At 39.5% G+C, this 23800-nt stretch overlaps 1 protein-coding gene across 2 annotated transcripts in view; it reads right to left on the bottom strand.

Annotated features, from left to right (window-relative positions):
* The window catches only part of CTNNA1 (catenin alpha 1), a 179234-nt gene that overhangs the window by 14574 nt on the left and 140860 nt on the right, over nucleotides 1-23800 (bottom strand). For both annotated transcript variants that reach the window (XM_090064372.1, XM_090064371.1), the window contains 4 exons: nucleotides 21080-21172; nucleotides 9846-10002; nucleotides 4641-4841; nucleotides 2792-2943 (listed from right to left, as the gene is read on the bottom strand). In XM_090064372.1, coding sequence (XP_089920498.1) covers nucleotides 2792-2943; nucleotides 4641-4841; nucleotides 9846-10002; nucleotides 21080-21172 — 603 coding nt within the window. The remainder of the gene's footprint in view (nucleotides 1-2791; nucleotides 2944-4640; nucleotides 4842-9845; nucleotides 10003-21079; nucleotides 21173-23800) is intronic.

Here is a 23800-nt window from a genome sequence, read left to right as displayed (position 1 = left end):
AATGCAAATGATGATTATTGATGATCACATTAACTGACTGGCACCAAAAAGACATTATTTGGATATTAAACCTAGAGTTTTCTAGAGCCTCTCCATCACAGAAGAGAAGCCTTTCATTCCCAGAATAAATATGCTGAAACACACGAGTGAACACCTCTACAGCCAGGGAAAAGGAATTTACAGGATGTTCTTTAAAGCAGAGGGAAAATCTTTTGTTTTGTAACATGCCTAATTAGCAAAAAATATTGAAAAAAGATTAAAAACTGATACTAACATTAAAAAGGCATTCATGGTCTGAAGGCTTTGGACCTTAACGTATCCTCTAGTCTCATCCCCACCACACACACACATATACAAAAAGAAACAAAAACACCACCCAACTGAGGTGAATTATTATGTGGCTGATACCATTGTTTTTAAACAGGGAGGCAAGAAACTAAATACTTATCAATAAAACAAGATCTTCCCCCCACCATAGATTCAGTATATTAACTTTAGCTTTGGGTAAAAAAAAACAACCAAAAAATAGAAACCAAAAGAAGTTATCAGGCAAGAGGGACTTTTTCAAGAGACTATGAAGCATCAGTCAGTGAGTTCTGCCATACCGATCTACGTTTCAACTTTAAATAGCTTATTTACTCCGATCTGCTCAGCAGCATTCCCTTTGACGGCAGGGATGCTTCTGTGTTCCAATCTGAAACAGAATCCTGTAAAACGGTGCTCTGTTATCTCTGTTTTGATGGCTCTATTCTATTCTAAATTAGTTCTACAACTAAAGCCCTTCAGCTAACAAATACTGAAGTGTTTTCACATTTTGACTTTTTTTTAGGTCACTGATGTGTCACTACTGAACTGCCTTCAGCTATTGGCAGTTCCAATAAAACCATGGCACCCTGACATCATAGATGTGGTTTCTCCCCAGCACAGATGAGGGGCACAAGGGAATGAGCCAGGTTTCCTGGCACTGCCAGCTCTGCTAATTGCTGAAAACACAGAATTGGCAGCTGTACCTCCATGTCCTGAGCAACCTCACTTATAGCAGGGAGTGAATAAAATTCATTTGTAGCCTGGCAAAGAGATATTGGTGTGCCAGCTAATATTGGTGCTCCATCAAAGCTGCAAAGGGGTAAATATCAATGCTAATGGGAATTCATTTTATGATTTCCACAGTAGTTCCACCTTCCTTTGCTCTGTTATGCGAAGTTTAAGGAATCGAAGCTAGAAGATAAATATTGCAATGGTTCTTACATGTATTTGTGTTCTGTGGTTACATGGTAGAGAATAACTCGTTACTAAGGCATATTTGCAACTAGTGAACAATAGCTTGACAGGGCTTTAGACTAAGATCTCCAGGGGATGGGTAGACAATCACTAATGGACGCCCTGGAAGTAGCAACCATGGAATCAATAAGTCAGGTAACAGAATGGAACTCGCTCCTACCCCAGCCCAAAGACGGGACTCTAAAAGGACAGGGAAGTTTAGCTGCCTGTACACAGATGCCAGGAGCATGGGGAACAAAACAGGAGGAACTGGCCCTTCTGCTAAGTAAAAATGCATATGATCTCACAGGGATAACAGAGACCTGGTGGGACCCTACCTATCACCAGACCACAGGTATTGATGGCTATACCTTGTATGGGAGTGGTCATGTTGCAAAGGAGGTCAGGGTTGTAGCTTTCTATGTGAAGGAGCAGTACATTTCCCTACAAGCTGAGACTGGCACCCAAGGAGGACGACTTGAGACCCTTGGGGTTAGAATATGGGGAGAACATAGTGAAGGGGATATAACTGTAGGGGTCTATTACAGACCTAACCAGGAGGAAGAGCTTGACCATGAACTCTCTAGGGAACTGGCAGAGGCTGCATGCCTCTCAGTACATGGTTGTCATGGGTGACTTGAACCATCTCATGGGAAGAGCATTCAGCCAAATCTGATCAGTCACAAAGCTTCCTCGCTTGCATTGGTGAACTCTGTTTGACTCTAGAAGTCTGCAGACCAGGTGCTGCTGGGTCTGGTACTGGCCAAAGGGAATGATCCAGTCAGTAACCTGAGGATCGAAGGGAAGCTCAGTGACAGTGATCACAAATTGATCACTTTCTCTATCCATCGCAAAGCTGGCAAATCAGTCAGCAATGCAGAAATCCTCAACTTTAGGAAAGCTGACTTTCACAAGCTCAGGAGGTTGGTTGTATAAACTGTGTCTGCAAACTGCAGGCACAGAAAAGCCCTTTAAAAATAAGCTAGTGTACATGTATTTACGTTGCTAATTTATAAAGGCATCTAAAGACAAGGGTAGCTATTACATGGAACCCAATCTTATTTTTCAATAACTAATATGAAATTCTTATAAAAAGGTACTTAAAGGAAAGAGATCTAATTTAACCACAAAAATCTTAAAATGATCAAAATATAAAATTGAATGTAGCAAGGGTCTAGCTACAATTACCTAAGTCACAAGTCACTAGTTACAGCATACAAATAAAAATACATTACCACTGCATTATAAAAAAAACCCAAAGGTGTTTAGTGCTTCAGCTCAGACTACTGATGTTCAGATCCATTTAACAAAGTTTGAGGTGCAAGTCAAAACACACATTCTGAAGTATTCTATAAAGAACACTTTATTTAGAAGCTGATTAACAGCTTCTAGATTTAGAATGTTTATATGATACACGTGAAAACCTTTCCCTTCTCTGCATAGGGAGTGATTCATTTAGTTCACTAAATGTTGAGCAAAATCAGTGACAGCAGAATGCTGTTTAAAATAAGTAAAGCCTGTAGCCACTCACTCTGATCATCAGTACAGCTTTCCTGATGTCTCGAATTCCATCATACACCAGTCGTGAAGCATCAATAAATTCATTTTCATCCATTGGCTGAGCAGGGTCAGAACTCAGTGCTTCCACAGCAGCTTCCACTTGCTCAGTAAAACGTGGCATAACTGAATTAAGGACATAAAAGGAATAATGACATTTGGCAGTGGCCTCCCACAACCTTCCCAGTCTCTGCCACATATCCTGATGAAGGATGGATAATATCTAAAGCCCTGAGGCTGGAACTCTTGCAAGACTCTTGTTTAAGTTTAGAACATTTGGCTATTAAAGATGAAAAGTTATCAGTGCATCACTGCTTTGAAATTCCTTCCCCCCCCCCCCCCCCCCGCAACTTAGCGACATTCCACAATTTTTTTGTATTAACCACACAATTTCAAGGAAGATGGTTATACGGCTGAGGAGGGGAGCAAGCAGGAGAATGCACCTGGGGAGATGTGTAGGGCAGTTAGGGACTGTGGGACAAGAGAAGTGTTTGCTATGTATGATCATCAGCAAAGAATGTTTAAATGGCACTACCTCAGCTGATCTTTAGGTTCAGATTTAGCATCTTACTGAAATAAATGAGGCAATTCATCCTCATGGAGAGCTTATTTCACACAGAAGAGGAGAATACTGTACTTATTATAGTTCTTCTCCCTCTCCCCCCATGATTCCTTTTTTAAAGTTTACATAGGTGCAATATGAGAACCATAGACAGATTCTAGGCCAGCAAGTCCACACATTAAACCCAAATTCTAGCTAGCAAATGAGGACATATTTATTTACAACACTTTTTCAAAACAAATGAATAAATGTAAGTAATTTAATTTTCCTTAATTTATAATTATATATTAATTCAAGGGAAAAATGGAATAGATTGAAGTTTATTATTTGTGTCCACTCATCTTCATATTTCTTCCTCAGAACAAGACCCGTCTAAATTCTTTAGATGACACCAGTAACCAGCAGCTGCAACACTTGACCAATCTAATCCAATCAGTCATTGAGGAGGCTGCAGAATTGAGCTTTGTGAAATAATTCAACGTGATCAGCTCATCTTTTAAAATTTGCTCATTGACTGAGACTTGCACTGCTAAATGCTAACATCTTGTTGACTTCAGTTAATGAAATAGAGATGCATGTTTAATAATAAAAACACTGAACAATAAATCCTTCATTACTGCTAAAACTTTAGGCTAAAAAAAAAAAAAAGCAAAAAAAAATCCTAATTTTGCAACCATTCTGCAAACACCACTCATTGAGGAAAATACTGCATAGAGCATAGCTGATACCGAGCCCAAATTGTTAAGAGTATCCTATCACCGTATTTATTTGCATCTAAAATGAAGCCTGTCCCTTCCCCACCTAGTCAGCATAGGAAGCGGGAGCCTCTTCTGAGCTTCGAGCACCTGCCGCCGGCCAGGGTGGTTCATACAGCATGGGATGGGACATGCGGCTAGAGAAATTGATCTGTATGTTTTGGATGGAGCGCAGGGAAGACTGTGCAGCTGGACCCTCCATCCAGCCACATTCCTTCAGCTCTGGCTGCGCTATGTCCCTGACCCAGCAAGGCCTGGATCTGCTACTGCTGCTCTTCCCTGGCCTGGCTCAGCTGAAGCTGCTGCCACTGCTGCTAAGTGCCTCAGAACTGGGAGCTGGGGCAGGTGACAGGCACAAGCAGTGCACACAGGCTGCATACAGGCAGCAGGGGAGAAAAGGGGCAGGCAGGAGAGGCAAGGGGCATGGGTCTGACCCCCTGTCCCCTGACACTGTGTTGGAGGGGATGAATTTTGAACCAAAACAACAAAGAGTAATTTATTCCTACCTGTATTGGACAGCAACTTGGTTGCTTCTAACACCTTTTCTGTGTAGACTCCAGGTTCATAGTTATCCATTTCAGAAGTGACAACATGAATGACTCTAGCTGCGCGTCCACGAATTGCGCCAGCTGTTCGGTCTAAACCATCAACATCTTTTTCTTGCAGAGCAATAACACATTTGTTTACATCTTCTAAAATATGATTCTCTGGTGGTAAAAGAAGATGACTTTAGATGGGAACAGTTTCCTTCCTACCCTGTACAGCAATATATTTGGAGTCCAAAGCTTTTATAAAAGAAAAAGGATCAAATCTTCAACCACTTCTTGGAGGGTTGTTTTTATTTTTTTTCCCCAAAGCAGTTTGTTGCAGTCACTAAGCACCTGCCTTTCAAAAACCAAGTTCAAACATTATGTTAAGCCCACCCCTCCCACCCAACAATACACACACTTGAATCGCCACACAAACTAAGGGCAGCTCAACTCACCCCCATCTTGTCAGCTCCCAGGTTTTCCCCCTGGACTGCTCATGCCCATACCCAACATTTTTCCAGACAACCTCTCCCAGTTTTGTGACATGGGGTCATTTGCCATCTGTCCCCACAACTCATTAAAGCCATCAGCATTCTCTAACAGAATCAACACCTGTTAATAGGATGTTACTCCCTTTCTGCACAATCTTTTTGCATAAATCTACAAGCACAAAATCAGATCCTACTACATGGCAACATTAAAGGAGAGATGGGAAATAATCATTTAAGTTAATTAAAAATGCAATAATTTGAATAGGAAGAGTTCTTTCAGGCTCCTCTTTTTTTACAAATAAAAGTGTACTTGGTATTACTCACTAGTTCTCAAAGGGTATAACTAGACCGTACGATTGTATTGATAGCAAATATTACCCATGCAGCTGCTGCAATGCAATTTGAAGTTCTCCATAATCCTGTTGCAGTACAAGTATAGCAAAACCACCAACTCTGCTTCCTTCACAGTCAAAGTTAAGGTGATATAGCTAACCTGTATCGCAACAGGATGATGCAGGCCTGGTTAATGTGTGCTCCTGAGATGTCCCCACCTCTCTTTAAAGTGGATAAAATGGTGCGTTTGTTTGCCCAGACTCAACAAGTACAAAACGCTCCAATGTTCTGTTTGCATTTTACTTTTTAAAATATTTGAAATGTAAGACTATTTCCCTCAACTGATAAAACGTACTTAAACATTCACAGAAAAAAAGCAGAACAAAATAAAGAAATACACAATTATAAAGAGCTCAAGTAGAGATTTCCAGGGCTCCCTACAGGATGTGGATATCTCCATTTAAAATCTCAGCTCTTAAAAATCACATTTTCAAACAGTTAGATATCAGTTTTTCACATCTAGTACCACTATGCTAATCCAGCTGTACTATTTCAATGTTGTAGTGTCATACTGAAAAATAATTACGTTAAAACAAGGCTAGCGAGGCATTTTCATTCTGTCACTTCATAGAATTTCAAATGCTACCTACCATTGACCTAATCGTGCCAACTCACATTTCTTTCCTGGTCTAGACTATTGCAAAATGGCTATTTTACTATCTGTATTAGGAATGAAAAGGAATACAGTAGTGTATGGAGTTGACTGTCAGATTTGAAAAGGTTGGAAGGGATTTCTATAGGAAAAAAAATTGAGCTAAACTTACATAAGGCTACCAAGTTCCAGGTGACATTATTTCAAAAGCTTCTGAAAGTACCACCATCTCACATTTCAACAGAGGATCAAATGTGGCCATAACAACAGAAAGTATGTGTGTATTTTGACAATCCACTGAACAGAGATGAGGTAACTAGATGCCAGGACCCACTGTATGACCAGTTTTTGATGAAGAAAGAGCATGGAATTCAAATCAGTAAAAAAAAAAAAATCCAACATCTTTTAGAACAAAACATATGGTTTATTGTATTGTTCATATTTCCTCAATGTACAAGTGATGCCAGATACCTCTTGAAAGCCTTCTCATATAAAACGAATGTCAGTGAGCCAAGTGAATAATATGGGCACAAGAGGGTGAACTGTACTGTGACAGCTTAATGCTGACTATAAGAATACAAGCCAGATCACAGATTTTCCAACAAAGATATCTGGGGGAGTTAGGGGGAGGTTAGAGCATGATAAAAATCGTGTCCCACTCAAACTTAGCTCACCCAATGTGCAGACCTCACACTTAGGTCCCTAGCTAGGTCCATCTAAGTATGAACTGTACAGAAGGTCCAAGAAGGTTAGATCAGTTGAAAAGTGGCTAACCTGATCTAAATTAACTCTACCTTGAAGGTAGTCCAACTTAGATTGGGTTGATCATTTTTAGACTGATATAACTTTTTGGAATGCCCAACTCAACTCCCAAAAGAAATGATCTACACCCAGCTTAGTTGTGGCCCGAGATCTTACAGTAGCCAGAGGAAATGCCACAAAGACGCATACCTCAAAAAAACAGATGCTGACCTCAAGAGCTGGGAGGAGCAGGCTACTGACTCCAATGGCACCACAACCTCAAGCATGTAGCACTTCACTTCAAGGTAAAACATCTTTGCCTTTGAAACAGAGAAGTGAGCACAGAGGAAGAAAAAGGAAAGAAAGTCCAGACTGCGGCCTACTTTGCCTTGTAGAAAGACCTACAGCTTTTGCAGACTGATCTGTAGCTCAAGGACTGGACTCTTAAGTCATCTCAAGACCCATCAATGAGCTGTGGAAGAGATCACTTCCGAAACAAAGGATTGCCACTGCTACTTCTCCCACCACCACTGCTGCTGGGGTCTCCAGTCCCACTTGCCCCTCTCCAACTTCTGTTTCCTACCCCTACCCTTGGGGGTAAAGTGGCCTTATGGCCTGTGCAGACCTCAGCTGCTCAGAATTTGGGCAGCCTTTCACCTGAAACAGGATCCTGTGCAGAACAGTCAAGAACCAAGCTAGATAAGGGACATACACAGATCCTTTCAGTTTATACCCATTATGACAAGACTATTAGTGTAAGAAAGTATTTAACTCTCCAATTAGAGTTTGCCTCAAAATTATACCCACCACTACGTTATACAAAAAGGTTTCAGTTTTAGTACACAAACGGGAAAAAAAAAATTATAAGAATGTCTTTGTCAAATGAAGTTCAAAGAATCTGTAGCACCATTGCTAAATTTCAAACTTATCTTAAGAATTCAATGAATATAAATACATGGTCCATTTACTGAATGCTCTTAAGCATCTTCAAAGATCCAGTATTTCCAAGAAAACACTTGGTATGTCAGGAGCTTACTTGAGGTAAATGTTTCTTCTTGTTCATAGTCCCTGCTCCAGAGAGAGGTACTTCAAATTCCTAATGTCTCACCAAGGCCAGTGTCAAGACCCTGGAACTCTTCAGAGTGATTAAAGAGTATGCTGACAATATCCTGTTCCTCTCTAATGGATTAGTACTAGTTTCTCTTTGTGGGGAAGAGAAAGGATGTAGGAAGGGGGCAGGCTAGATCCAGTTTGAGTGTTTTAAGCACATTATAAAGACCTGTTAGCATATCTTGATTAAGACAGGAATTGCAGAGACAGCAATTCTTAAATAAGTCTTCTTATCTGGAACTATGCTTCTTTATTTCGGTGCCTATGTTGCACACACAAAGTTGTTAGATACAAAGTCTTTCTGGCTGCTGACAGATGTGAAGCCCCCCTAAAACCAAACAACCCCCCCACCAAAACCCAGCACTTTATAAGCGTGACAGTTTGATCCAGCACACCCAACATCTGCATAGATTGCGTGCTTCAGTGGGGCTTTTGGGTACTTATTTAATAGCAGATCGAATCAACTATTAGATTAAAAACACTAATCAAATGCAGTGCTTCAGATTAAAGCACTAAAAATCCCTCCCCCCCGCATTCAGTCAGCTATTAGGTAAAGTGTTTAAAAGCCTTGCTGAAGTGCGCAATCTATACAGACATTAGGCAAGCTGGGTAAACTGATGCAATGCCTCTTCTGGGCATGTAGTATGCTCAGCACGGGAGCAAAGTTTCATCCAAGGGAACAAAGTTTCATCCAAAAGTTTTGTTTATTTTATTTCTAAATATGAGAGAGAAAGAGAAAGAGACCGACCAAGCACGTAAACACGTACACAATGTGGGACACTGGAACGCCACGTTTACTATCTAGTTCAGATGTAGGTCATTCCTGGTGGAAAAGCTGCTTGCACTTTTTTTAAAACTACCTTTTAAACTGACATTTCTCAAGCATGGCAACTTCGTGAAACCTTTTAAATACTGGAGTTTTTAGACCCTTTATGACATTCAGGCTATTCTTGCATTAAGAAAATTAGATCTTTGGTACTGCACTAGTAACAGCAGTAGAAATTTGTGTAGATCTAACTCAGAGTTTAAATCTTAACTCTAGGAGGATTAGATGACATGAAAATAAATGCCAGTTATTTCTAGAGTACACCTGCTAGTAGGACTGCACTGATTGTGAATTATATGTCCTACTTTGGTTTATATAGACAACACCTTTGCAAGTACTTCATTAAAGAAGGGAATTATCTGCTGAATTCTGAGGCAGAATTGAAATTTATTGCTATAGGATAAAGAGTTTCATTAAGAACACACTTTCTCTATGAATGCAATTCACTGTGTTTATCAGTCTGTGTTTACATAATTAGAAGAATTTTTGAAAGGTGAACTGAACGCATTTATTTTTGCTAGTTCAGAATTAAATTGCACTAAAATATTTTCTACTTCTATCTGTTCATACTCAGGTGAGCCTTTAAGAGCTAAAATGATAATTTGTGTGTCAGAGTACTTCGTAAAGCTATTTTAGTGTCTCTAGTGTGCATGTCAATTAAAATGTATTTATACATTAAACATCTTTCATTACATTTACACTGCTGTTTTTGCAAATTGACAGTAAATATATTCTTCTATACGTTTTATACACCCTGTAGTGCCACCAAAGCTAAACTGCCTTATTCAATTTTTACAACTGAGCCATATCTTGTTCTCACTGTATCAAGATCCCATTTTGTTTTCATACACACTACTATACTTTCATGCTTGTGAACCAAGATGAATCACAACTTCACTAAGACCTTACATCTGCAAAATGCAGCAAAAAATAAACAGTTTCTGAAATATAGGAATAACTATCATTTTTTAAATCAAATCCAAAAGAAAGTTGGTGGCCTCTTTGTATAATATTAGAACTCTTATTACCCGACACAGCCAGGAAGTCATCAATGGAAGTGATGTCATCAACAGCATCAGTCAACACACGGACTTGCTTTTCCCATTGTTCTTTGAAGAGATCCATGTTTTCTTGAGCTAGTTTACTTTGTGGTTTGGCAGCCAAAGCCAATGCAGCATTAATAACCTGTAAAACATATTTGCTTGTTTTTATGTTATACGATTAAAATCAGTAGGTTAAATTTATGAATTTCATAGCCAGAGTTAGCCAATGTAATTTTGTAACTATTCCATCAAAAGAAATAATTAAGTCCTTCAGTCATGCTCATGTCCAACTTGCTTTCACTTCCAGATATATTATGAGCAGTTACATTTTATGCACCTGAACACTTGCAGAAAGTTGAAGCTGGCTTGTTTGAGTATTCACCTCGAAGTATTCTATTTTAGAAGGGCTGAGGCTGAACATAGCTTCAGGCAGTGTTCCTTAAAACCCTTGCCAAAGCCCTGGTTGAAGGCATGCTGCAAGCCAAATGAGGTCTTGTGCACCACTGCCATAATGAGGTTTTGAAGTGAAAGAGTATTACACAAGTTACTGGCTCGATTTAAAGACTCAAAATCCCTCTATGAGTATAATAAGACTGTGATCTTAGAATCGTTCCCTACGTTAGCACCATCACATGTTTTAAGAAAATTAACTGGGAACAGCCCAGATTGCTATAGCATCAGAAATCAAGAATAATCAAAAGGACAATCCTGATTGTTGTTACATGCAAAAAAAGTTGCAGGCAATTAACTCAAAATTTAACATACACATTTTTTCACTGTACCTTTTCAGTTCTGTGTACCATTTCCCAAAGCTGCTGATCTAAACTATGTAAGCAACAGATGTTCCTTGTTTTATAAAATTCATTTTTCACCTGATTCATTAAAAAAATGTCACAACCCGTTTTCTTAAATATAACTCACTAAATATGGAAGTGATGGTGATGTCAAACATGTCACGATGGCACTGAATGAATCAGACAGGAAAAGCACACTGATTTACTCAAGGGATCTTGGAAATTAGCAACGAATGCAAAAAAATCGGAAGTTATACCAGGTTAGGGAGGCTAGCATCTTACTATGCTCTTTTTTAGTATCTAGAGACTTCAGCTAAAATCCTGATTTAGGTCACAAATGAAAATAAGCTTGATGAGTTTTGTAACGTAGACAAACATGAATGACAGTCTGGCAAGAGCAGCAATCTGTTCAAGAAAAGTGAAAGGCTACAAAAGGGTCTCTGCAGAGAAGACTGCACTCCCTCCGATTCTCTCAGCCCTTAGCTTTTGTAAGTTAAGGTTTAAATGGACCCCTGAACCCTCCCCAAGGTATCAGACAAATTTACTCTTTTGAGTATGCTGAAGACACTCTACTATAACTGTGGCTCTGAAACTTGTAAAGTTTTAAAGGAAGCTTCCTACTGTCAAGAAAATGAAGTTAATTTGGGTTCAATTCTTAAAAAAATAAAACCACAAGTTTTTCATGTCTTTTATGTAAAAGGAACATTTGGATTTGAGAATCCCCTCTCACCTTAAGATTATTATGCTACAGATTAATCACAGCCACTGTTGTTCTGCATGTGTAAAAGAACGGTTTTAAGAGAAGCACTTGTTACATTTTAGGTCTGGGTTTATCAGTCAAGGCTAAGCATCTATCCTGGCAGAGATGACAGAAGCAGAAAATTTATCTCCAAGGCTCTATATCTCATAGTCTGATACAGACACTGCTGGACCTGTTGCCCCCAGCTTGGTTTATTTAATGCATTATCAGCCTGTCAGTCAAAAACAGCAGGATCTGGACACTCACAACTCTGTAGGGATGAATTCAAGTAATGAAAATTCTACTAGCAAAGGCTAAAATAGGCAAGCCTCCAGAAGTTTGCTCTCAGCTTCTATTTTGCAAGTAACCATGACTACTAAAACAGAGAGACTGGTGGTATGCAGGCTTGAAATATTGAATGCGTGCTTCTTCTAGCCTCCTTTTCAATTATGAGGCATAAAAACATACTTCAAGGAGTAATACAACCTGTTAACATTAACACCAGTGACACGTATACATTGCATAGGTATGTAAGCAGTATACTTTCAAAAGAGCAACTGTCATAGCAATTTCTTGTCCAAAAAAGCATAGCCCCATCGCTTATGCCCAGGTTAGATACCTCTCTTTGCAAGAAGGTAAGAAGAGTCTTCAGAATGTGCCAAAGTAACAGGGCCATCCCATATTTTTCTTCAGTTTTAATTACTTACACTGCTGTGTGCTCTCCATTTGGCTTTGGCCAAAATGGACAAACATCTCTCCTGGAATCAGCTAATTTCATGGCAAAATTAGGGTCTGCTATATTACTAACAAGAGAGGTCCGAGTCAGCAAGCATGCTTCCATTACTGAAAAGGAACTAACAGGCAAGATTTTCTCCATCCACCAGCAGGTACTGTTACTGAACCTTGTACCTAAAAGACTGCCAGCTTCAGATGAGAGGGAGGAGTCAGAGAACAATCAGAACACTGATGGTTTTTCTGGTGGGGTGTTTTTAAAGGGACATTACAGAAACAACTTTTTTCGCCTAACAAATACCTTAACATAAAACTGAGTATCCCACTGTTAATGTCTAGTGAACAGTTTTAGTAGATATGCTAGCTTTACTAAGGCACTGTCCATCTTCATCCAGGTTATGGCTACTGATCTGCAGTAGCATGCAGGTCCATCTGAGGCAGTCAGGCATTTCACTCTATAAGATGCATACAGTTTATGATCAAAGCAGAAACATGCCTGCATGAGCTTTCTGTCCTCTCTCTTACAGCACCATACAGACAAATAAATATAGAGCCTGTGCAGACTGTACCATGTACCATGTACAGTGTGTAGTGTGGTTTTTTGAGTGCTGAGGTGGTGGTAAGAAGACTGGGTTTTGAACTAAAAAACTACGCTTTCTGTAAAACATTTGGGAATGCTGGGCATGCTAACTCCCATGCCTTCTGTGAATCACAAACCGGACTCACCTGCTGAATAGGACAATATGCAGCAAAACAGGTAGTCTGATTCAACCTTCTTTTTGGACCACTGACAAATTTCTTCAGTTTTCTTCAGTATTGTTCCCTCCCCTGTTCCAGGTGGAACGGTGGGTGCAGATGGCTCATCTGCAAATGTGGAGCCCTATGAACACCCTAAAACAGCCTATGTGTAGTGTAGATCAAAATAAAAAAATTAAGTTGAGTGAACCATAGTGTCTGCTATGAATTTATTTACCACAGACTGTGTAGGATGACTTACATCAACTCATCTTTTAAGCCCCCTAGTCTGCAAAGAACTTAGTGATGCTTAATAGCTCTCGCAATGGGCTGTTTCTATTATCTTCCAACTCACGCAATTATTAGAAGAAAGCTCTGCTTTGGCGAGGAAAACTCTTTAACCTTACCAGCATCTAATTTTCCTTTATCTGTAATATCATGTAAGTTTGATGTGGTCCCACACAACTATAAGGATTTTTATGTCTCTATTGCTCCACTGAAAGAAATCTTTTGTTCTCTGTTCTTTAAGGTTATTGTTCTTGCTAGGGCTGAGTTAATTGCCTGTTTCTTCCAACATTGGCTCCAGAATGAAAACATCCACAGTACCATGATAAGGAAATATTTTGGTTTCAAATGCTCTGAAACCAAAACAGGTAAGCTCTCTTTGTTCCAGGATTTAAAAAGATTTGGTGTTGCAAAGTGCCTTTATGCAGCTACTTAGCTTTTTCTTTATGTTTTGATTTCCTGGATTTGTGGCAGCTGGAGTATGAAAATTTGGGAGCTGTATCAACATGCCTTTTTCAAGTCCATGCATTTCTATTTTTAAGGAACTAGTTACAGTTACAAGCAGCTCAAAAGTGAATGCTCTGCCTCTCAGCTGGTAATTCAAAGCCATAAGAAAAGGGGGTTCACACAAATCAATTTTCATCAAGGATGAGGAACTATAATTTTCACTTGGAAGGCAGCCTGCCATGAAAGTTCTGGGGTAAATGTCTGCTGCTCAGGAAAGACATCTGGGGTGCTTTAGGAAAGAGCACACTGGGTTGTAAGCAACAAAAACAATGATTTGACTTGCTCTTTTTAGATTTGGAACCATCTTTTGATTAGCTTTTCTGTTTTGTATACACTGCCTTTCTTGTGGTGATTCCCAGCTGATGGACTTGACTCAGAGAACACATCCCCTCCATACCCAAAGCCAAATTGGCTGCTGACAACTAAAACAAAAGTAGGAAAAAATAAGCCATCAATAAATGGAGGCTAAAAAATGTGGGCAAAAAACAACAAAAAAAACAAACAAAAAACCCAATCAATCAATCAGACTGGAACGAAAACTGGAGAGGACAGCACCATGTACTGTTGCACTCTGAGTCTTGTAGAGGCAAGGCTCTTTCTTGGACTGGCCCTGAGAGCTGCCTGTGTTCTACCAGGCAAGGGACCCAAATCAAGGGCAAGAGGTAGTAGAAATGTCTCCTTATGCAGAAGTCTGTAATAAAGTTGGCAACTGCGTCCTCATCCTTCAAGCAAAATTTATTGCTGCTTTAAAGGAAATGCAAGGAATGCACCAGTAGTTATCCAGTTCTGCAGTGAAAGGGACAGGCATTACATATAAACTGGTTTAAGTGATTGGAAGCTGGTTTAAACCTGTAACAAAACAAATATTCAGTGCACATAAACCAGTTTGAAAATGGCTGAAACTGGTTTAAGTGCACCTGATTGAATGTAGCATCAGACTTAACTGATCTGGTGCAAACTGATTTATGCAATGACTGTCCAGACCCCTTGCTGGTTTAAATTAAATCAGACTCCCCCAGCATGGCATGCTCTCTGGGTTGGGTGGGGCTCTCTGCTCCACAGGAGGGCTGGCCCCTCCCCTCTGCTCCCTGGCTGGAGCTTGGGCAGTTTCGGCAGGCATCTGCTTGGCTTCTGCTCCCCCTGCCCCACTCTGCTAAGCAGGCATCTCTCATCCTTTGCAGACACCTCTCAGCATTAGCTAGCAGATCACATGCAGGCTACCTCGTAGCACACAGGACAAAGGCAGAATTAACAGATAACCAGTAATGTCCCTCTGTTTACTTCATGGGGAATAAACACTGAGTTAGGAGTGATAAACATTTCCAGCTGGGCTGGTCAGGAGCAGAGGGAACCCTCTCTATTCACAGTGTCCTGCCGGGGCCTGGCCGTGCTCCACTCAGCTCAGCATTTTGGAAGGAAAGGAAGGTCTTCTCTAGCGCCTTCCCAGCTTCTAGCCTGAGCCACTGCAGGCATGTGCCTGCATTTCTCTGTCTAGTTACAAAACTGATTTAGCCTAGCCAGGTTAGACAAACATGCAAAGACTGAATCAATTCAGGCTCAGGCTTTTTGAGTGTCTGTCCCTAACCAAAGGGACTAAGAGAAAAAAAGTTTGGGAGGGTAGCAGAGGGTACAATATAGTCAACAGGTCTGCTTATGAGGAAAAGCATACAAAATAAGAACAAAAGCTTTCCTTTTTAGATGCTTTTAACACCTGTAAAAATGTTACTTTGGTTACAAAAAGGCTGCTTTAAAGGAAGTGGAATCTGCTTACTAATTGCTACTAAAACTGTTCAGGATTAAATTTTGCACATCCAAAATGCAGACTGATCCTTCTTTAAAATCTCCCCTGCAAGCCCTCTCCCCCAGAATCCCATCTTTGTGGAGATGCAAAAGATGTTCCTGCTAAGAACAGTCAAGTCATCTTTATTTACATGCTGGAATCATGCCTGATGTGCTGACCCCGTGGTGTACTTCAATGTGGCTAAAAACTCTGTAGACAATAGTAAACTGAAGTGCCTCAAAATAAAATACAAGAAACTAGAGACTGTTTTTTTTAAACTTCTCTAGGAGTATTGCCAGTAAATGAGATATGCTTGTCAAACCAAAAGGGCAAAAAATAAAATCACTGCTTTGATTTTTTAATTATTTGTCCCAGTTTACTTAACATAACTACATTAAATGGTTCATTCTGACATGTTACAGGAGTGCAAGTGACACTTTGGACTTTTCTATATGGGTACCCGCCCCTATAGTTATATTGGTGTAACAACCTGTGCAGACACACTAGTCTGGATTAAAAGCAACTTTCTAGCTTAGCATCTAATCACTTTCAAAGGGTTCTCACGTGGGGGACTTATTACATAGACATGCATCCAACCCTCCCTAAAAAATCAAATTTAAGAATTAGTGGAAAAATAAGTATGGTAAATTCTTCTATTTGTGCTGTTTATTTATGCATTTCACCAAATTTGAGTGTAAGACACACTAGCAAGCTTCAGGGATTTAGTTTAGCTAGAAGCTGTTCTCATATTGTAGTCCACCGAGTAAGTTCTGCCAGTGATGAAATATTCAGCCTTTAAGTGGTAACATCTACTGCTACTTGCAACCTTTTTTTTGGGCTTATTCCCAATCTCCCTTACCCTGACAGATATAAGAAATGAAGATATCTGCTCAAGTTTATTGTGCGGTTCTGACTTCATCTTATTTGCCCCCCTGCATGTCCTCTTTGAAGAAAGCTGGATAGCCATGTTTTCTGTACTAACGTGTTTATTTGTCTTCAGCATTTGAGATCGTCTATTTCTACAGAAGTGCCAATTAAAATACCTCAAGGAACCTTCACTGATACTGGAATAGTTTGTGGAGGTATTCATTGGTTTATAAATTCAGAAGAGATGAAATAGCCTGTCAATGAGGAGAGTAAAAAGAAGAGAGTCAAATATACTTGTATACAAGGTCTTTGGCACAAAGAAAAGAGATGGCCTCTTCCTGGCCATCAGTGGACTGGAGGCTGATACTGCAGGTACAGGGAGAGCCAAAAACCCCACAGGGCATGTCTAATTTTCATCTTAAAAATCCTGCAAACATAATTTACATTACATTTCAACTTTTTCTTAGCATTTGCCAGCTTCTATACAGGAATCTTCATGGTTGGTAACATTTGTGTGCTTTGTCAGTAGGTGTGATCAGCATATGTTACCATTTGTTTTACCAGATATCTATAAGCAGTGATCCCCCAGATTTATTTTCCTTGCTCCAGCACAAATTCAAGGCAAACCTCCAATAATTATATTCTATACCTGGAAAACTATAATACATTTATACATTTTCCATATATAGAATCTAATTATCGGAGGTCATCTTATAACACGGGTGGGCAATTATTTTGGGCAGAGGGCCACTTAATGAGTTTTAGCAAGCCACTGAGGGCTGCATGACAGGCATCCCAGGGCAGATAAATATTAATTTTCTAAATTGTTTAGGGGCCCCGTGGACTGGATAGAATGGCCTGGCGGGCCGCATCCAGCCCCTGGGCTGCATTTTGCCCATCTGTCTATAATCTATTCAAATAAATACAGTATTTTGCCGTGTTAAGGCTATTGTTCCTTCCTCATCTATACCTATACTACAAATGTCTTTGCTTTTCCTTATTATTTACACACCACCTCTGTAATACGATACAGTCATTAAGTTATATGATGCTGATCCTGAGAGGTCTGAGAATTTTGTTTACCTATTAGTAGACACAAGGAGAATAAGTTCAGGTGAGATGAAAAATTAACTTCTAAGAAAGAAAACACATGCTGTTTAGGTCTTCCACTGCCTGTGATGGGTCCGTAGGTGCTATATCAGCTTCCTGTCACACTGAACCTTAATGCTTAGCATATTGCTTTTAATGTACAAGTTATAGTAAAAAAAGACAAAGAAAAAAAAATGATGGCTGGCGTGTATGATTTTCCTAAGGTTTTTTTCCTAAACCAATAATAAATTCTTGATATTATAAATGCTTTCCTGACGTTTAAGTTTCAAACAGATTAACTGGAGATTCATGCATGGGAAAAATCAAATAGAATCATTAGCAAGAGCTAACTTTCAAGAACATGGTCATATTAAGCAAATTTAACTATTCCCATCTGTAGAGCTTTTAGATGAACCTCTTTGTTTTACTGTAAAACCAAATTGTAAGTTTGAGAGCCTCAGAGCCCACATATTGAATTAAGATACATTTTTCTTAACCTATATTCAAACTTTCCTTGTTTGCCAGTAGCCAAATACTATGGTAACCATATACTTTTCACTTCCTTACTTTTGTTCCTTTTTAAGAACAAAGGCTAGTCTCTAACATAGATTAAAGTTTCAGCAAATTAAGATGTAGCTGTTATGATTAAATAACTTACTGGGCCACATGTTTCTGCAGTAAGCAATTATTTAAGTAAGAATTTTATTCTCCCGAAGCAGTGACTACATAGCCACACTACAGTAAATGTTGATGGTCCATTCACTGGTTTATTGTACACTACATTTCAATTTCAACTTGTCAGCCACAACACTTCCTTTAAATAAATACATTCTCACTTTCCTACATGATCCCTTGCTATGGTATAGGTGTTATCTCATTTCTTTGTTTTTGCAAATACTAGGTGATATGACTTATATTGAATCCAGAAGCATGCTTTTTCCCCAAAGAAAACCAGATTTTAGTCAGATCTGAGGAGTTGCAATCATATGGACATATTGGAAAAGAGGTGCAGCTAACTTGATAAACGTGACACTGACTAAATACACCCTGCAACAGGGGTGGGCAAAACATGGCCTATGTGTTGTATCTGGCCGACCAGCTGATTCTGTTTGGCCTGTGGGCAGGTGGTGGCTCTGGCTCTGGCCTCAGCTGGCACTGCAGGGGATGTTGGGCGGAAGCAGCTCCACCTGCCAGTCATTGTGGGGTAGGCCCTGGGTGAGCTGCACTCAGGCTTAGGCCCTGGCAGAGCTCCAGCTCTGGCCTCTGCTGGCACTGCAGGGGACACGGGGCAGAAGCAACCCTGCCCACCTGGCTTTTCATGGCATGCCTAAGGCAAGCCCCACTGGGGCCTTGCTGCTCCCACTTGGGCTGTGCTGGCAGCTCCTTGTCTGCCTGTGGCTCAGAGCTGGTGGAAGTCACCCCAGGTGCTAGGACTATGCAGCGGGTGCTCTGCACCCGTGCCTGGGGGTGGTGGAGCTTCCTCAGCACTTCCCAGCAGGTAAAGTCCAGCCCTGGACCTATCTCCTGCTTTGCCGCACAGTGCAGGGGCTGGCCCAGCCACCAGCTGCCTTCTGGCTGAAGCCAGTGTGGCTCCCATCCCATCTGCCCAGGTGAGGCTGCCCCCAGTGCCCTGGGGCTAGGGTTAAGGCTCCTCCTGAAGGAAGCAGGGCCACCAGGCTGCAGATGGGGCAACCTGCATGACCCTGGCTGGAAGCTGGGGCAGGCTAGAGGGGGCTGCTGGGCTTCCCCAGGCTTTATGGGAGCAAGTGTAGATGGAAAGAAATGAGGGGCAGGCCAGTTTGGGGTGCAGGTGGCTCTTGAGGGACATGTCAGGGTGAGGCAGAAACTCCCTTATGATTTGTGGGGTGGCAGGGCTCTGCTGGGGATGGGACCCTCCCTTGGCTGAGTGTCTCACCTCTCTATATACTACTAAAAAAAAGCAGGACAAAAATTATTTTTTTAAATAAAATTAAGATATTTTATAGTAGACGTTTGATTTTTAGCACATGATTTGTTTTGTTTCTATAATTTGTTAAAATATCTTCGCCATTAATTTTGTGTGGGGCTCTCAACAGCTCACCAAAACTCATTAAGTGGTGCTCTAGCCGAAATAACTGCCCACCCCTACTGTAACAGGTTAAAAAGAAATCACACTTGGATGCTGTGTTTGACTGATAAATCTGGTTAATTGTGCTTTGCCAGTACCTTAAAAGAAAGGGTCTCTACTTAGCCTCTGATTCTGTGCCTGCACCTGGTAATGGATGCAAGTAGGCTTTTTCAGAAATATGATCCAATATGTCTATTTTTACAAATACTGAAATAGAATTGATTATTTTAATTACCCCTTCTTCTGAAATACAGGGACTTGGCACAGGGACACCACCCAGCACTTAGGAAGCTTCCAAAAAATGTGTCTATTTGATGACTTCCTGGAGAGGACAGATTCTTGTATCTACATTTTTACTGTGTTCATCAATTTAGCATCTTCATGCATACCACATACAGGTTTGGAACAACCTTTCTATAGCTGCCAAAATCATTCCACTTTTAACCTATAAACTCTATTTTTTCTGCACAGGGTAATAATGGACACTGTCCACGAGCGAATCCATATAGAACTGCCAAACTAATTTTAGTGTTTAATAAATACTGCTCTCTTCCTCTTTTTCCACACTTGGCTAAAAAAAAAAAAAAACGTCAAACAAAATCCAACATTCCTTCCAGCAGGAGAGCATTTTTTAAAGCTTGCCATTTAGATTCATGTAGTTTTGCCCATTTAACTAATTTTTTCTGGTTTTCCAAGAATACTAGAAAGAAGCTAAGCTACAGCTGCTTTTTTTTTTTTTCTTTAAACTTTTTTACATTTCTCTCTCTCTCACACACCTATTCAGAACACCACAAATTTCTAAATACATCGATATAGGAAAAGCCTAAAATTCAAAACAAACAATCTTAAGGAGACAGATCACCCTCTCACAGGAACCAATGGACAAACTTAATGTAATTTTCAAATACACACTTCTGTTCCATTCTATCTGTAATGGTTTATTTATGTTTCAGAGCTCTGAATTTGTCATTCAGCTTCCATTAAGGAACTGTGAGAACCAACATGCACCAAGATCTCAAGTTCACTCATATTACCTAATTGTTGATGTTTTTACATATCAAGATTTAGGTGATTAAAAGTGACAGCCTGGTACAGTCTAGTGCTTCTATTGACTTGATTTCTTGTTTGCAACAGACTGAATCCAAAAGGTAATTCTAGTCACAAATTGAAATGGTTTAAACATACCCAGTATATCAAAGAAAAGCTGCATGTTTATGCACTCCACTATTTGACAAGAACATTTGAATATATTAAAGCTCTCCATTCTGAGATGTGTTTGATAGAAACAGCGGTTTTGCCTTCATATCACATTTTCCCAAAATATGAGTATGCATACATGCTACTCTGTGGTTTCACTGATTTATCTAGCAGTTTTCATTGTAATCCAACTGAGATTGGAACTTATGTAGTAGTAATGGGATGAGAAATCACTTAGCCTAGATTACAGTTTAGCTCTTCTGCTGGGTATCATTAGTGAAGAAGTTTCTAACTGAAGTTTCCATTCCCCAAAATCCAGATCAGCCCCACCAATTCGAATACTTTTTCCTTATGTTCATGTATGAAATACTCAAGCTTGCTCATTACCTGCGGGCAGAGGGCTTCAAGCTGGCTTGCTGACATGCGAACTAGTTTCACACCTTCTTCATTGTTTGAGATGGAACAAGCCAAATTGGCAACCTATATTGAAGGGAGATTAAAAAAAAGAAAAAAGAACACTTTTAGAAAATAAGTTATTATTTCTGCAGTAAGAAGCAAAACCTGTAACCTTTCATTTTTTCTCTGATCAGTAAGCTTTCAAGAAATGCACACTCTCCAAATTCTTTTAAGTCAATTTAACAGATTTGCAATCACCAGTGACATCTGTTCTGTCTCAGGCTACCAGATCATAAAACAACAGTCATTCAAATGAGAAGAACAACTTCAATGTTCCCATTTACTCATTGGAGAGGATGTTTCTATTTGAATGTACAAGGGCAACACTTTAGTGACACTTGAAGTAACTGTTAAAATTCCCATTCCTATGTAAGAGTAAAAAAAAAAGAAGCTAGAAGCCCACTATTTTATCTGTTAAAAGGGCTGAAAGAAATGGCTGACAAAGGAGGGATGAGACTGACAGTGCATTACCGTATCTACTAACCCCTTTCTCTTCTGAATGTTCATCACAACATGTAGACATGAATAAGCATACACTCACAGGATAAGCATTAAAAAATTTTACAAGCCTACAGTGATCAACTGGCATAGTATCATGCAGTTTACGTACAACTTTAAAAATGTACCTTTGCACGCAAGTGCCTTTGCTACTGTACATAGATAAAGCTGCATTAAAAAAACTACTTCATATAGTTTATGAAACTATATGACAATGTTTCTAACAATATTTTGGTACTTTGCGATACATAACACCACATTCGCTAGATTATTCCAGCAACTGGCTGGAATTCCCAGAAACTGGCCTGGAATCCTTGTGATGCTGGGATTTCGGGCCAAGAGTTTGTTTGACCTTCTATTTGACATCTTCTCTTTAACCAGCCATCTTGAAACTAAGACCTTGTTAACAACTACCTTTTAGAACACATGGGAGGGAGACAGGGTAGATTTTGTTTAGTAATTGAAGATATTTTGCATATTAGATCTCTCAGAGAAGGATAAAACTAAAGTGAGTTATATTCCTTATATGACAAGTGAATGACAACTTGCTATTTTGAACTCCAATATAGTTCCATTTGAACATAAGGAGGTATAAAAACTGCACAAAGACAAATGAACTAAGATGAACTTTGAGCATTGTCTTATTAGAAATGGAAAAAACTACCTGCTCAAAGCAGCAAAAGATCCCAAAAGAATAGTTAAAAAATAACACCCCACAAAAATTCTAATATTAAAAAAGCCTACGTCTGTCCGTCTGTCTGTCATACTTTATTCGTGCTCTGATTGGCTGACAAACAATTAGAGGCCCCCTCTCCTCCAGTCACTTGGCTTGTCAAAATATAATGAAAGTAACATCACAGATGAACCAGGTTGCTAACATTCTTTTAGAAAAAAGCTGAGAAAGTTGAGAGCTTTTTAAATGAAACAGCTCTACATAAAGTTTTAGGAAAGTTAATATAAAATTACTACTATCTTTTTAAATTAATTTCCTTTACAAAAAAACTTTATAATAAAATGTTTATTTTCTACCTATGGGGACTTTTTACCATCTTTAAATTTTCCCTGAGTCTGAGGAAGGGCATGTGTACCTGAAAGCTTATAGAAAAAGATTTTTTTTGGGTGATTTCTTGGTTGGTCTAATAAAAGATATCATTTCTGAACTAAGAGTTCTAGAGTTTTGCATTTATAGCTGGCGAACACACATTCCTGGGGCAGTGGTAGACATCAATCATGTTATTATACTTCAATGAGGGGTGTATTTGGCAGCTGTGTTGGTCTGAGACATAAAGACATACAAAAAAATTAGAACTTTTGGTTCCAAAATGATACCTTTTATTAGACCAACTTGGAAATCACAAGAAAACTGTCCTTTTCTGCAAGCTTTTGGGATCAAAAGTCCCTTCATCAGGCTGTGGTAAAAGTATAAAGTCCCCATAGGTAGGAAATAAACTTCATTTCTGCACAGAGCCTTCCATCTTCAGCTTCCTCTGTGCAAAAATGAATTTTATTTCCTACCTATACAGACTTTTTACCATCTTGTACCATCTATACTTTACCCACAGCCTGAAGAAGGGGCTTTGATCCCAAAAGCTTGTAGAAAAGGGCAATTTTCTTGCAATTTCCCAGTTGATCTAATAAAAGGTATCATTTTGGAACCAACAGTTCTAGTTTTTTGTATGTATACTTAAATGAAGCCTTTTACCAACTTCATTAGTAATGCTAAAGCTCAAGTAAATTTACAGTGGAAAATCTCTCTCCCTCTCTTGCTTCCAAACTGAATGATGAATGATGTAAGCTGAAGAAGCTCTCAAGATCAGAGGTACATTTCAAATGCTAAATGGCTGGGTAAACAAGAGCGGCGGCATACCCTGGGATGACTGTCCTCCAAGTGCATAACTATTTTTTTTCCTTGTGCAGTTATAGGGCTGATTTTTACAGTGCTACAGTTAAAGCTGCGTCAGCTTTTAGAGTCACTGTTAGCTTTTTGCCCCTACAGCAATCCTTTTAATTTAGTTTTCAGGCAATTTTATAATCTGCCTTAAAAAAATAAAATAAAATAAAATCTTTGTGCTGCCATGAATATGAAAACAGAACAATGCACCCCCCCCCCAAAAACCAAACAAACCAAAAAACAAAACTGCAGTTGTATATTTG

The sequence above is a fragment of the Crocodylus siamensis genome, chromosome 10, assembly GCF_052110815.1.
Source record: "Crocodylus siamensis isolate JL-2025a chromosome 10, ASM5211081v1, whole genome shotgun sequence".
NCBI lineage: Eukaryota > Metazoa > Chordata > Crocodylia > Crocodylidae > Crocodylus > Crocodylus siamensis.
This window is presented reverse-complemented; position numbering and strand designations above follow the sequence as displayed.